This window comes from Zosterops lateralis (genome assembly GCF_965231275.1).
Source record: "Zosterops lateralis genome assembly, chromosome: 24".
In the NCBI taxonomy this organism is placed as follows: Eukaryota; Metazoa; Chordata; class Aves; order Passeriformes; family Zosteropidae; genus Zosterops; species Zosterops lateralis.
Window position 1 is genome coordinate 3,967,654 of NC_139784.1, and position 14,392 is coordinate 3,982,045.

Sequence of the window (14,392 nt, forward strand, 5' to 3'; positions counted from 1 at the left end):
TTATCCGGGCAAAAAGCAAGGTAAAATCGGATGAATTGCCCTGTTTTTCCAAAGAAGGAGCTTGGTCTTGATGGAGGGATAGAGGGCGCTGGTAGTCGGGGTTCAATTGCGGTTGAATTCCCCGCCGAGCGGGGGTCTCCGGGTGTGCCGTGTGAGGGCGAAAATGAAAATAAAAGTAAAGCGGGGAGGGGGGCGGCGCCGGGCGCAATAATTTACCGTCATTTCTGCCGGAGGCGGAATAGCCGGGTGGGCGAGGGGAGTCCGGGGCCGGGTCCCTGCCCTGGGGCGGTGTCCGCATCCCGCGATGCTGCTGGCGGTGGCGGTGGCGGTGGTGGCCGTGGCTGTGGCTGTGGCCGTGGCCGTCCCCGCGTTACGGCACCGTCTAGTCCTTTCCGCGCTGCTCCGCTCCGGGGGCCGGTACCGGCGGCGGCTGGAGGCTCTGGGCAGCGACGTGCGGCGGAGCCAGGAGCGGCGGCTGCGGCGCCTGCTGGGCACCGGCACCGGGACAGGCACCGGCACCGGGCCGGCCGGCGGTGAGCGCGGGGCTGCGGCGGGGCGCGGGAAGGGGTCGGTCCCACGGTTGCCTTTCTCAGCTTGTGCCTCTCCCGGCAGGCTCCGAGGAGTTCCAGGAGCGGCATCCCTTGAGGGAGCCCTGTCGGGACGAAACGCCGGCGGATCCTGTTCCCCGGCTGCGCCTCTGGGCTCTGCTCCCCGGCTGCTGGGACACCGAGCCCCGGCTGCAGGTACGGGGAGCGGCGGGCGGGGTGGGCGCGGATCCCCGCAGGGTCTGCCCTCCTGACCCTCCTCTCCCCCGCAGGGGTCCCTGCTCTACCTGGATGCCCTCGGCACCGCCTTTCCACGGGCCCTGGCCCGCCGGGGCACGGCCCTGCTGCACTGGGCCCCCGGCTGTCCCCGCGGCCCGGCGGGATGGCCGCTGCCCACCCTGTACTGCACCCCGGCGGCAGCGGGCACCGTCCCCTCTCGGGCCGCTGCGCTGCGGCTGCAGCTGCTCTTTGCCCTGCGGCAGCGTGCGCTGCACGTGCTGGAGGCCGGGCTGGCAGCCGAGCTGCAGGACGCGCTGCTGGCCCTGCGCACTGAGTGGCCCCAGCTGGCCCAGGAGCTGGCGCTGGGCAGGCTGAGCCCGCAGCCCGGGCTGCCCGAGGGGGTGAGGGAGCAGCTGCAGGCGCTGCTGACCCCTGATGCTGCCCGGGCAGCCCAGCTCCGTGCTGAGTGCACCCGCGGCTTCGAGGGCATCGTGCTGCGTCTGTGGCCACAGCTGGAGGTGGTGGTGGTGAGGACGGCACATGGATCAGAGCGGCTCTACTGCGACTCCCTCCTCCAGGCCGACTGCCAGGGGCTGCCCTTCTACTGCCCCTTCTACCAGGCAGCAGGAGGTGAGTGTCCCCCACGCTGGTGTGTCCCCATGGCCTGCCCTGGGTGCCCACAGGGAACTGCTGCCATGTGGCAGCACAGATCTCCTTGCCCCAGCAGATGCTGGTGCATCCCTGTGCTGCATTCCCTTCCTGCAACCCAAAACCAGCTCAGGCACCAGCAAAATTCTGCCCCTTGGAGAGGGGTGAGGCTTCTGTGGGCAAGGATGGGGGGTCTGGGGAGCTCACATTGGCACATGCTGCGTCTGCCCAGCCCTGCTCGGTATAAACCTGTGGCCAGTGGAGCCAGAGCCACGATTCCTGCTGTGCCCTGACTGGGCTTTCTGCGAGTTCCTGCCCTGCCTGGCCAACAAGGAGCCACGGACGGTGCTGCTGGATGAGCTCTGGGAGGGACGCGAGTACGGGCTGGTTGTGACAGCTCAGCCAGGAGAGTACAGGTGCCTTGTCCGTGCTGTGTAGTCCTGGGGGGCTGCCTGCCCCAGCCCCATGCACCCATGTCCCCCTCACACTCTCTCTGCTCATGCAGGTGCCGTACTGGGGAGGTGCTGAAGGTCACCGGCTTCCACAAGCAGTGTCCCCTGGTGGAACCTGTGCGCAGGTGAGGACACCCCAAGCCCTGTCCCTCACCTTAGGGAGCTGGGCCATCTATGGGCAGGGTCTTAACAGGAGGGTGCCAGTAACCCACCCTGTGTCTCACCGCAGGGAGAGCCAGACTCTGAGCGTGAGAGGTGAGAGCATCCCTGAGGAGCAGTTCTGCCAGAGCCTGTGCTGCACTCTGAGGATGTGGCCAGGTGCTCGTCTGATTGACTATGTCTGTGTGGAGAGCAGCCTGCTGGGTGAGTGCACCTGAGCAGTCCAAGTCCCCCCAAAAGTGTAGCTGGCTCTGTGTGGGGCTCTGCAGCCTGCCTGTGCCCAAAGGGCTGGGGGCTGTGGGCAGCTTTAACATACTCATGGTACTGCTCCAGGTGACTCTTCGGGGCCCTGCGCCCCCCACTACGAGGTGTTCATGGAGCTGCAGGGCCTGCGGGACCTGTCGGAGGGGCAGCGCTACAAGGTGAGCAGGACATGGGCTCTGCTCTGGAGCTGTGTGGAGTGGCTGAAGGACACAATGTGGGACCAGCACAGGCAGCTGCCCTCTCTTTGCAGCTGGACCAGTGTCTCCAGGAGGATTTCCCCATCTACAAATCCTTCCGCTTCAAGGGCAGCATTGGGCCCCTGCGCCTGCACCTGGTGGGGCCGGGGAGCTTCACTCGGCTGCGGGAAGCCCTGGGCTCCCCCGTGCCCATGCCCAGAGTCCTGCGTGAGGAGCAGCTGCTGCGGCTCATCCAGGGATCAGTCATCTCATAGGGCAGCCTAGGGGTCCTGCAGCCCTTCCACCCTGGGGTTCACTTGGCATGCACCCTCTGAGGAGGGGCCGTGTCCCTGGGGAGGGAGGGTGTGGGGGGCAAGAGTGCCCAGCCCCAAGGGTTTGGCTGAGTAGAGCAAATGAAGACACTGAGTTTCACTGTGTTCTGTGGTGGCAGCAGGCACTGGTGGGCACCACTCAGTGCTGCTGTGGGGATGGAGCAAGAGCTTGGGAGTCACAGGGCAGTGGGATCCTGCAGCTGCAGAGCCCCCCTCACTCAGTGCCTTGGCAGCACCTGCAGCTGCAGTGGAGCAGGTGCCTGTGCCTTTCCCAAGGGACACATTGTGCACCACAGCCCATGGCTGAGGCAGAGGGCTCTGTGGGAGCAGGAGGAGCAGAAGAGCCGTGGCTCATCACTGAGCATTGTAGCCCTGTGGCATTTTGTCACCTGGCAGGGACACTGCAGGCAGGGCTCAGGTGGCTGGTGGTGCCAGGTGCCACAGAGCAGCCCCAGCTGGGCTTCAGTGCATGTCCACTGGTTTAAGAATAAGCTCCAGTGAGGGCTGCTTTTAAATGTTTTGATAACCAAATGCAAAATAAAGGAGGATTATCTTTTAAAAATAAATAAAGGACCGCATTCTGGGATTGATTTTTTAGACTATTATTTTTAATCCTCATTAAAGAGATTGCTCAAGCAATCTGACTGCTCTGGGGGCTGAGGAGTTGCTGCTGTTCTTGTGGGTCCTGGGAAAGGGGCAGCCATGAATATTTAACCAGCTGAGTGGCTGCTGCACTCTGGGGGCACCAGGCTCTTTGTGCCTTTGAGGCACATTTGTACCATCGGGAGGGACAGGTCATTTCCCCCCTGCTCATTAAGGGTTACTTCAAGGGCTGGTAGGGTGTGTGGGGCACCTGCTGTGCTGCAGCTGCTGCTGGGGGCACCCAGGCCGTGGGCAGGAGATGATGTCTTGAACAAGGCTCACACAAAGCAAAGCATCCCCCGGCACAGCCGAGACCCCCTCCAGGGATGAACCTGGCTGAGGCCTGTGCTCCCATCCCCGCTGGAAAAAAAAACTATCGAAATTTCTGCTCCAGGTCGCAGAGAAGCTTTGCCTTGGGCTGGGAGCCCCGCACAACAAAAGCCTTGAGGCGCCCGCCTGGCAGAGCCGTGCGGGGCCGGGGCTGCCCTGGGCGCCTCTGCTGGCACTGCCATGCCTGGGTACCACCCCGGTGGGAGGGTGGAACCCGCTGGGCAGGGCCAGGCTGCTGAGTGCCCGGCTGGGTTTGGATGCCAGGCTGCAGGTGCAAGGTCGATTTGCGTGCCCGGCTGCAGGGTGCAGCTTGTTTTGGGTGCAGGCTCATTTGTGCCGCTGGTGCCAAGGCTAGAGGATGTGGGTGCCCGGCTGAAGTGTGCCAGGCTGGGTTTGCGTGCCCGGCTGCGGGCTCCGGGCTCGCCCGGGCTCCCACCGGGATGGGGCGGCTGCCGGGCCCGGGCGCTGCGGTGCTGGGCGGAGGCCGGGGATGCCCTGGCGGTGGAAGGTGCCGGTGCTCTGTCGGTGCAGCTCGGGGCGAGGGGGCTGCGCCGTCCCCGTCCCCATCCCCATCCCCATCCCCATCCCCATCCCCGCCGCGTCCCCGCCCCTGGCCCGGCCCGTCCCCTCCTCCCGGCCGCGCCGCCTCCCGCCCGCTCCGCCACTGAGCCCGCAGCGGCAGCGGCAGCGGCGGCGGCGGCGGGCGCAGGCTCCGGGCGCCCCGGGGCCCCGCGGCGGCCGCTGCCCTGAGGCCGCGGGGGATGGCGGAGGGGCCCCGGGGCGCCCCGCCGCCGGGCTCGCCCCGCCCCGCCGCGCCGCTGCCCAACGGGCCCCGCGGCGGCGGCGGCGGCGGCGGCAGCCCCGGCTCGGGCTCGGGCAGCAGCAGCCGCGAGGACTCGGCGGAGCGGAGCCCCGCGCCCGCCGCGCCCCGGGCCAGCATCATGAAGGTGAGAGCCCCGCACCGGCATCGCACCGGGCCGGCCCCCCCGCGCCCCGGGCCCGGCACCTGCGCAGCGCTGGGACCGAGCCGTGTCCCCGCGCCGAGCCCCGCGTCCCCCCGCACCGCCTCTGTCCGCCGCTTCCCGCTCCCCCTGTGCCCGTGCAGCGGCTCCGAGGAGCTGCAGAGCAGCCGCATCCCCGGGCGACCGAGGGTGGCCACCCGCCCGCGGTGCTGGTCACACCGGGGCTGACACGGCGTCCCCGCGCCCTGCCCGGACCGGGGTCCCCAAGGGCACAATCTGGCCCGGCCCGGCTCTGTGGAGTGTCCGTGGGTCGCCTGGCAAGTGCCGTGGCCGCGCTGCAGCATCACCCGGTGCTGCTCAGGTTACCCCGGGTTCCCGTGAGAAGCCGCCCGCTCCTGCCCCTGGAGCAGCTCCTGCTCTCTCCTGACCAGCACCGAGCCTTGGGCCTGGCCTGGCCAGCTCGCAGTCTGCTCCCGACACCTGGTGTTGGTATTGCCGGGCCGTGGGGGGGGGGGGCGGGGTCCAGGGAGGGTCTCGGGGGTCTCCCACCTGGGTGGACAGCGGATCACACGTGTGTTTTCCTAAATGAACCCCCTGACTGTGCTGATGCCAGCGGTACTCGCTGACACAATAGGTCACGTCCGCCCGGGACTCGCTTCCCTGCTCTCGGCAGCCTATTTTAAGCTGGGATTGCTCCGGTGCTATTAATACCCCGTGAGGGGGCTGTTTCCGTGGTGCCCCAGCCCCACTCTGCTGTCCCCGGGATGCAGTTTTCTGGACAGAGGTGCCAGGACCCCGAGTCCTGCCGCTCCCGCTGGGCTCTCGCTGCAAACTGTTGCGGGGGCGGCCGGGCTGTGCCCACGCGGTGACGGCTCGGAGGAGACCTGCCGCTGCTCCCGTGCAACCAGAGCCTGCTGCCAGGGCGCCGTCTGTGCCCACTTTCCTTGGGGACCTTGCCGAGGGCCTCCTGCTCCTCCCGGGATGGGCCAGCATCCTTCATTCCCCAGGGACCATCCGTGGCACCGGGGCTGGGGGTGGTGAACCCCTCGCTTGCTCCCGGGCCGGGCGCATCCCTGTCACCACCTGCGTCACCGCGGGATTTGGCCTCACGTGAAGGTCGGGTGGCCCAGGGCCAGCGCTGGAGGGGGAGGGTGCTGACCCAACAGGAGGTCAGGCCCGGACAGTGTCCCCAGCTTGTGCTGATCCCTTGTGCATCTCCGAGTCCATCCGGGGCCTGAGCGGCCGTGGAGGCACGTGTGGAAAGAGCTGCCAGTTCTGTTATTTTTTGGGATTTCCAGAAAAGGCTGGAGAAGTGAATCTGAAAGTGCAACTCTGTGGCTGTGTGGAGAGAGAGGGGACTGGGGTAGTGGGGTCCAGAGATGTCCCCTGCAGTGTCCCTGTGGCCTGGCTAAAGGACCTTCCTTCTTCCCAGGCTGAAAGCAGAGGGGTGGTCCCGTGGGCTGGGAAGATGCTGGAGAGGGACTTGGGGATATTGGATCTGTTCTTCCTGCTGCAGGATGTGTCCATTCCCTAGAATTCTGCTGTTCTGTCCCCTGAGCCCCTTTCCCATCGTGCGCCAGTCCCAGGGGCTGTGTGCTGCCTCTGCTGGGATCTGACTCCACGGCCCCTCGCCGGGGAGTGGCAGCTGGTGCCGCGGGGAGTGGATGTGTCAGTCGCTCTCTTCTTGGCAGGGAACAAACGACGGTAGAAAAGCCCTGACTGTGCCTGGTCTCCCACTGCCTCAGCGCCGGGGCTGCTGGCTGCCTGCACCCCTGCCCACGCTGCCCAGCCTGGGACAGGGGTAACGAGGAGACCCGGGACCGGGGGAATTCAGCTGCAGATGAGTCACATCACGGCCAGGCTGGGGGATAAATGGAGGGGAGGGACGATGATGGGCCCTTCTCCATCCCATGCTTTGAGAGTGGGTTACGTGGCCGCGAACTGTGGCCGTGACGTGGAGGCTGAGATTAGGGCATCAGCCCTCACCAGGGCACTAATGCAGGAGATAATTGGCTGAAGAGGTGCTTAACACACGCGGCAGAGCCAGGCAGGGCAGAGCAGGCAGCTGGGCTGGAACGTGCCCTACCTGCGAGCCCACGCTCACCGCTGGCACCGTGGTCGACATCAGCATCGTGGTCTGTGCTTTGCTCTGTGCAGGAGCCCTGCCTACGCCCTGCCAGCTGGGTGGCACAGTGAGCAGCATCCCTGTCCCAGCCGGAGCTCTGCCCTCTGTCTGGGGGTGTTCCATGTTGTCATGGCCATGGGCGCCGTGTGCTCCCGGCTCCACTCGTCACCTGCCTGTGCTGCTCCTGCCACGCCTCGCCCAACACTTCGTGGGCTGTACCCCGGGCTAAAGACCACCTGGAACAGCCTGTGAAGGGGCTGCCGGGGAGCAGAGGCTCTTCCCTGCTGCTCCCCAGGCCACACTGAGGAGCACAGGGCAGCTGCAGACGGGAGACTCCTCGCATCCCCTGCTCGCTGCTTGCCCGTGCAGAGGGAGAAGCACAATCTGCGTGCTGCAGGGCGCTCTCGGGTCTGTGCCACATATCCGCACCCCAAAAGTGCTGCAGTGGGCATCCCCTCCCCTATCTAAGCCTGGGAGGGTGGGGGTCTGCAGGGAGGGCGTTGGGGCTTTCGCTCTGAGCCGGGGAGGTCGGGGGACCCGCGGGGCTGGTGCCGGTGGGCTGTGTCTGGCTGCCTGCAGCGGGCACAGCTGGAAGCAGGTCCCTGGCTCTGGGTGCACGCAGGCCCCCCGCCCGTGTTTCCTTTCCGGATGGATTTCCTGTTTTCATCTGTGGGGCCCGGTGCGGAGCCGCCCGGGGTGGGTGCGCCTGGCGGGGAGCGGGGCTGCAGAGAGGAGGGGGGTCCTGCCGGGGGCAGAGGTGCGGCCCTCGGTGCCCATCGCCCCGCCGAGAGCTGGGGGCTGGGGCTGCCCGTCAGTGGGGCGCTCAGATTGCAGCATGCAGGAAACATCCGGCGTCGAGTCCTTCCCCGCAGGGCTGGCCGATGGCGTGACCTGCCGCTGAGCGCCCGCCGACCCGGGATGGCTGGACACGAGGCAGGGTCCTGGAGCTCGACCAGCTCCCTGGAGCAATCTGGCAGCGAGAGGATGCAAACAGCCACCACATCCGAGCTCCAGGATAGTACGATATGCCTGGTTCTAACAAGGGTCTGAGAGCTGGTGCTGGTTCTTCCTTCTCCGGGCCATTGTGTCCCGGGTGTCCCAGGCATCCCTGGAGGATTCCCCATTCCCTGGAGAAACTGTACATCCATTTGTATGACCTACCCCAAATGCCCTCGGCTGTGGCTGCTTGACCCCGTGGGGCAGATCCCGACCCTCCAGGATCAGGCATGGGAGATCAGGCATGGGATGTCTTGTCCAGGCGCAGCCCCGTGCAGGAGCTGTGGAAGCTCTGTGGGCACTGGAGGGAAGCAACCCCTCACCTCCAACCTGGGCAGCTGAGCAGGACCTGCCTCTGACAGAGACACCACCAGATTAGAGGTGACTCACCATAATCTTGAAGAAGTGGATTAGATCTCCTCCTACTGTGCTGCTTAATGAAATCCATCCCATAATACACTCCTGGCCCTTATCCCCTGCCCCTGCCAGCCCCGTGGCAGCTGGGTCCCCCTCCCTGTAGTGAGGCAGGACACAGTGTGGGCATGAGGTGCTGGCCGCAAACTGCCCATGCCCTGGTGACCCTGCATTCTGTGGGTCAGGGGTGTGACCGTGGTCATCCCCAGCATGTGGCACTGGCAGGGGCTGTCCTGCTCTGCTCCTCGCAAAAGAGTGAGGGGTCTGTCTTGGACTCCTTAGGAGCAGCTCTGCTCTTGCATCACATTCCGGGTGTCTGTTTTCCTCTGGTGTCCCCAGGCCAAGGAGGCAGGGGCTGTGCTGGGCTGCTGGCGCATGGCTGTGCCTGTGAGGGTGAGCGAACAGTGGGGAAGGATCCAGCTCAGGGCCAGGAGCAGGAAGGAAGGAAGGAAAGCAGAGTTAAAATAAGCCAGGCAGTGAGCTGTGAGGGAAGCCAGGGCTGGAGCTGGTTCCCAGCCCCCAGGAGAGGGGCGGGCTGGAGTGGACTGGGCTTAGCGTGGTGCTGGGGCACCCTGGGGTATCCTGGGGCAGTGCTAAACACTGCTTTGGGCTGGAGTGAGGGGATTGTGGGGCAGGAGGATGCCAGGAACTGGTGGGGCATGTGCTGCCTGGCTGTTCCCTGATGGCTCTGCCCCTTTCCCACCCTGGCAGGATGGCTCTCGGCAGCGGCCGCCACAGAAGAAGAAGACAGTGTCCTTCAGCTCCATGCCCAATGACCGCAAGATCAACAGCACAGCTGCCTGCATCTCCCTCATGCTGGAGGGCTGTGAGCTGAAGAAGGTGCGCTCCAACTCCCGCATGTACAGCCGCTTCTTCGTGCTGGACACCGACATGCGGTCTGTGCGCTGGGAGCCCTCCAAGAAGGACTCAGAGAAGGCCAAGATTGAGATCAAATCGGTCAAAGAGGTGCGTGTGGGCAAGAAGACGCCTGTCCTGCGCAGCAATGGCCTCTCCGACCAGTTCCCGGACGAGTGCGCCTTCTCCATCATCTACGGAGACAACTACGAGTCCCTGGACCTGGTGGCCAGCTCAGCAGATGTGGTGAGTGCCTGGGTGATGGGGCTGCGCTACCTGGTGTCCTATGGAAAGCACAGCCCTGAGGCGCCCGGGACTGGCCACCCCAGCCTCCGGACGTCTTGGATCTCTTCCGTCTTCAACCTTGCTGACCTGGAGAAGTCTGGCCACATCCCTGTGTCCCGGGCTGTGCAGCTGATCAAGGCACTCAACCCTGGCATGAAGACCTCCACCATCGAGCTGAAGTTCAAGGAATTGCAGAAGGCCAGCGAGCGTCCTGGCACGGAGGTGGCCTGTGACCTCTTTGTGGAGGCATACTGCGAGCTCTGCACCCGCCCTGAGATCTTTTTCCTGCTGGTCCAGTTCTCCAGCAACAAGGAATACCTGGGTGTGAAGGACCTGCTGATGTTCCTGGAGGTGGAGCAGGGCATGGAGGGGGTGACAGAGGAGAAGTGCTTGGAGATCGTCAGCAAGTATGAACCCTCCAAGGAGGGCCGGGAGAAGGGCTACCTGGCCATCGATGGCTTCACGCGTTACCTGCTCTCTGCTGACTGCTCCATCTTTGACCCGCAGCACCGCAAGGTCTGCCAGGACATGGCACAGCCCCTCTCCCACTACTACATCAGCTCTGCCCACAGCGCCTGCCTGCTGGAGGACAACTTCTGGGGCCGCTCAGACATCAGTGGCTACATCAGCGCCCTGGGCCTGGGCTGCCGCAGCATCGAGCTGGTGCTGTGGGATGGCCCTGAGGGTGAGCCCGTGGTCTACACCAGCCCCTCAGCTGCCTCCTGCGTGCCCTTCCGTGCCGTGGTGGGGCTGATTGACCAGCACGCCTTCACTGCCTCCGCCTACCCCCTCATCCTCTGCCTGGTGGTGCGCTGCTCGGCCCCCCAGCAGCGACTCGCTGCCCAGTGCCTGCGCAAGACACTGGGGGAGAAGCTCTACCTGGAGCCGCCAAACCCCGTGGCGTCCTACCTGCCCTCCCCGGAGGAGCTCAAGGGCCGCATCCTCATCAAGGGCAAGAAGCTCCCGCCCACGTGCGAGGACAGCGAGGGGGAGGTGTCAGACGAGGAGGAAGGCTGGGAGCTGGCGCGGCGGCTGGGCCAGGAGGACCGGGAGGCACCGGAGGGAGGTGGCCTGCGGCGGGTGCGCCTCAGCCGTGAGCTCTCGGAGCTGGTGAGCCTCTGCCAGGCGGTCCCCTTCCAGGACTTTGAGAGCTCCAGACGTGGGCAGCGCTACTGGGAGATGTGCTCCTTCAGTGAGGTGGAGGCGGGACGCTTCGCCAATGAGTGCCCAGCTGAGCTGGTCAGTTACAACAAGCGGTTCCTCTCCCGCATCTACCCCAGCCCCATGCGCATCGACGCCAGCAACATGAACCCCCAGGATTTCTGGAAGTGCGGCTGCCAGATGGTGGCTATGAACTACCAGACACCAGGGCTTATGATGGACCTGAATGCGGGCTGGTTCCGGCAGAATGGGGCCTGTGGCTACGTCCTCCGCCCGGCCATCATGCGGGAGGAGGTCTCCTACTTCAGTGCCAACGCCAAGGACTCCCTGCCCGGGGTGCCTGCCCAGCTCCTACACCTCAAGGTCATCAGTGGGCAGAACCTGCCCAAGCCCAAGGGCTCGGGGGCCAAGGGGGAGGTGGTGGAGCCCTATGTCTGTGCTGAAATCCATGGCATCCCAGCCGACTGTGCTGAGCACCGCACCAAGACAGCCCTGCAGAGCGGGGACAACCCCATCTTCGACGAGAGCCTGGAGTTCCAGATCAACCTGCCAGAGCTGGCCGTCCTGCGCTTTGTCGTGCTGGACGATGACTACATTGGGGACGAGTTCATTGCCCAGTACACCATCCCTTTTGAGTGCCTGCAGCCTGGCTACCGCCACGTCCCCCTCCAGTCGCTGTCCGGGGAGCCCCTGCCCCACGCCACCCTCTTTGTGCACGTGGCCATCACTGACCGCCGTGGTGGGGGCAAGGGGCACCGCCGGGGGCTGGCAGGGCGCCGGGGCCGCCGCGTGCGGGAGTACACTTCCACCAAGGCCACCGGCATCAAAGCCATCGATGAAGTCTTCCGGACGGCCACCCAGCCGCTGCGGGAGGCCACTGACCTGCGGGAGAATGTACAGGTAAGGACTCTGCATAGGGACTGGGGGACCTGGTTTCTGCAGGGGAGGATGGGGCCAAACTGAGAGTGGTGGGGAATGAGGCTGTTCCCCTTTTCCTGGGAGATGTGAGCGAGGAGCCTTACCTGGAGCAGAGAGCTGAGGGAAATGGGGGTGTTCCTGTGTCGAGGGGCTCCTGAGGGTCCTCCCAGCTGAACTCCTGACACTGGACATTGGTCTCTGCAGAATGCGTTGGTGTCCTTCAAGGAGCTGTGTGGGCTGACACCCGCTGCCAATATGAAGCAGTGCATCCTGACGGTGTCCACATGGCTGCTGCACAGTGACAGTGCACCCAGTGTCACCCTCAACCTGGCAGAGCAGTACCCCCCCATGGAGGCCCAGGGCCCCATCCCTGACCTGCTGCGCAAGGTCCTCACTGCCTACGAGACGGTAAGTGCCATCCTGCCAGGGCTCGGCTCCTCGGGGAGGATCAGTGGCACTGGGACCAGCACCCAGTGGTGGTGCAGGTTTTATGGGATGAACCTGGGCAGTTTTTGTGGGATGAACCTGGGTAGGTTTTGTGGGATGGATCAGAAGGTCCAAGGATGGGGAACCCTGAACTTACTGTACTCATCTTGGGGCAGGGGAAGGTCTGTAGCCAGGGGGCTGCATGAGGACTGCCCATGGGGGAGTTCTGCCAAGGCACAGGCTTGCCCAGGTCAGTCTGACCCTCAGACACTGCAGCCCCTACCCTGTGCCTGCACTGCCTGTTCCTTGCCCCAGATGCTCCTACACCCTGGTCCCACCAGGTGGGAGAAATCCCATTAATAGTCACAGCCAGAGCTGCTTCCTTCTTTTGTGTTGAAGGGAACTTGGCCATTGGCCAGGCGCTGGTCACACTATACCCAGCTGTGTGTGGTGAGGTGGGAAGGGCCAGACCCTGGGCACTGTGCTGGTGTAGGGAGCAGCCCCTGATGAGCCCTATCTCCCCATCCACTTGGCCAGGGGGCACAGGGCCAGGGCTGCCCAGCTCCTCATGCTTTCCCTCTCCCCAGATGATCCAGACCAGCCGGACGCTGATCGAGTCTGCCGACGTGGTGTATGGGAAGCTCATCCAAGCCCAGCAGGCAGGTGGGTCCTGGAGGGCAGCCCCAGCTCCACTGTGGCTCTGGCTGTGGACCCAGGCATGTCCTGGGGCTCAGGGCTTCCTGCACTGGGGCAGGGTGCGGGTGGGTGGGCTGCAGAGCTGTGTGGTAGGGAGCAAGCAGAGTGGGGGAGGCTGATGAGGAAGCAGGGAAGAGTCATTAGCTGTCAAAAACCAGAACATAATTAGTGCCAGAAATAACAGGCTGGGGCTGACGGCAGAAATGGCAACTGAGTGTTAAGACTTCCCAAACACATGGCAGAACCCACACAGGCAGGTGCTGCTGCTGCCTGCCCTGGTCCTCCCCACAGGTGCCCCCACTCTGGCAGCTGCCTGGGACCTCTGGCCCCACTCCAGGCCCTGATGGCTGCGTGTTGTTGGCTGGGACCCAAAGGGATAGCCCCACCAGCACCAGGGGCTTCTGTGGGCTCTCCATGGGGCTGGGAGAGTGTCAGGAGCTGGAGGGGCTGGGGAAGAAAGAGGAGGCCCTGCTCTGCTGTCCCCGCCATGCCAGCCTTGCTGCCAGCAGCCGCGTTTGTTCCCTGCCTACGCAGCAGACGGAAATCTCCCCAAGCTCTTGGCTCAGCTCTGCCACTGCTGCGAGCGCTGGGGGAGTGAAGCAGTGGGGCACAAGCTGCAGAGCACAGTTTGGTGCTGTGCCCTCCTGTACTGCTCTGGCTGCTGTGCTGGAGTGCTGCAGGGCAGAGTGATTCTGGGGCATGCAGCCACTCAGGGTGGTGGTGGGCAGCAATTTGGCAGCTGCAGCCCCCACTCCCATACCCTGGTGCTGCCTGTCCCTGTTTTCACCCTGGCTGTGCTGTGGACAAGCCCCTGCAGTTCCGGCATAGCCAGTACCCGGCTGGCAGGAGCTGGCCCTGGGGAGCTGCGGGCTGTGATGGGGGCGAGGGGCCGTGGGTGTGCTGATTGGCAGCGCGAGGGTGAGGGAACTGCGTGGGAGCCCTCGCGTGGGCCCCGAGCCGGTGCTGCGTCAGGAGGGGTAAATATAGCACCCACTCACGGGGATGTCACGTGGGACACAGTGACGGGCCCGCGCTCCGATGGGGGGGTCTGGTGGCTCTGCTCTGACTCCCCCCAGACAAGCCATGAGTTGCGCCTCTGCCCAGGGTCTTCACTGCCCTTCCAGACCTCGTGGTGTCTGGGGTCCAGAACGGCCACACGCTGCAGGTGGGATGCTGGGGTTCTATTGGCCCATCATTCCAGGCATGGAGGATTCATGGGGCTGCCGGGGCAGTGGGGAGCCCACCCAGCCTGGTGGGCAAAGGGCATCCCCTGGCTTGGTGCCTGTTAGTCGTGGGTGGTGGCTGTCCCTGTGCCAACGTCCCTGCACCCACTGAGCACCTCTCCCGTCAATGCAGGGATGGATTTCCACAAAGAGCTGCACCGCATCGAGACCAAGGAAGGGCTGCGGGGCCGCAAGCTGCAGAAGGCGCTGGAGAGCTTCGCCTGGAACATCACTGTCCTCAAGGTGAGCGGCAAGGGCTGCGCGGACACACCTGCCCTGCCCTGCCCTGCCCCGTCACCCTCCTGCCTCCAGCCTAACACACCTCCCGACGTCTCCTCCCCGCAGGGCCAGGCTGACCTCCTCAAGCACGCCAAGGCGGAGGCACTGGACAACCTGTGGCAGATCCACAATGCGGGACAGTCGTGCGGCATTGGCAGGAATGGATCAGCCTCACCCGAGCCCTCCCGGCTGCAAGCCCCGCTGGAGCCCATCCCTGAGACAGACGGAGGTGGCGACACAGCGTCTTGCTGACCCCGGTCTGGGGCTCGGGGCCCGGACTGAGCA

General features: G+C 64.9%; 2 protein-coding genes across 2 annotated transcripts; both read left to right on the forward strand.

Moving 5' to 3' along the window:
• Positions 1-304: 304 nt before the first annotated feature.
• Positions 305-3,335, forward strand: GHDC (GH3 domain containing; the record flags this gene model as incomplete). Its single annotated transcript, XM_083877379.1, has 8 exons — positions 305-533; positions 613-743; positions 818-1,394; positions 1,645-1,828; positions 1,918-1,989; positions 2,094-2,227; positions 2,357-2,445; positions 2,538-3,335. The coding sequence occupies 8 exons, from the start codon at positions 305-307 to the stop codon at positions 2,736-2,738; spliced, it is 1,617 nt and encodes a 538-aa protein (XP_083733505.1). The 3' UTR covers positions 2,739-3,335.
• A 5,672-nt stretch (positions 3,336-9,007) lies between these two features.
• LOC310918503 (inactive phospholipase C-like protein 2) lies at positions 9,008-14,381 on the forward strand. The gene is made up of 5 exons (XM_083877378.1): positions 9,008-11,465; positions 11,688-11,891; positions 12,497-12,572; positions 13,962-14,071; positions 14,174-14,381. The coding sequence occupies exons 1-5, from the start codon at positions 9,030-9,032 to the stop codon at positions 14,357-14,359; spliced, it is 3,012 nt and encodes a 1,003-aa protein (XP_083733504.1). The 5' UTR covers positions 9,008-9,029; the 3' UTR covers positions 14,360-14,381.
• Positions 14,382-14,392: the final 11 nt, after the last annotated feature.

Coding starts and splice junctions, on each gene's coding strand:
- LOC310918503 (XM_083877378.1), top strand. CDS start 9,030: ATGCCCAATGACCGCAAGATCAACAGCACAGCTGCCTGCATCTCCCTC. Junction 12,573..13,961: donor CATCCAAGCCCAGCAGGCAG/GTGGGTCCTGGA, acceptor CCGTCAATGCAG/GGATGGATTTCCACAAAGAG. Junction 14,072..14,173: donor GGAACATCACTGTCCTCAAG/GTGAGCGGCAAG, acceptor TCCTCCCCGCAG/GGCCAGGCTGACCTCCTCAA.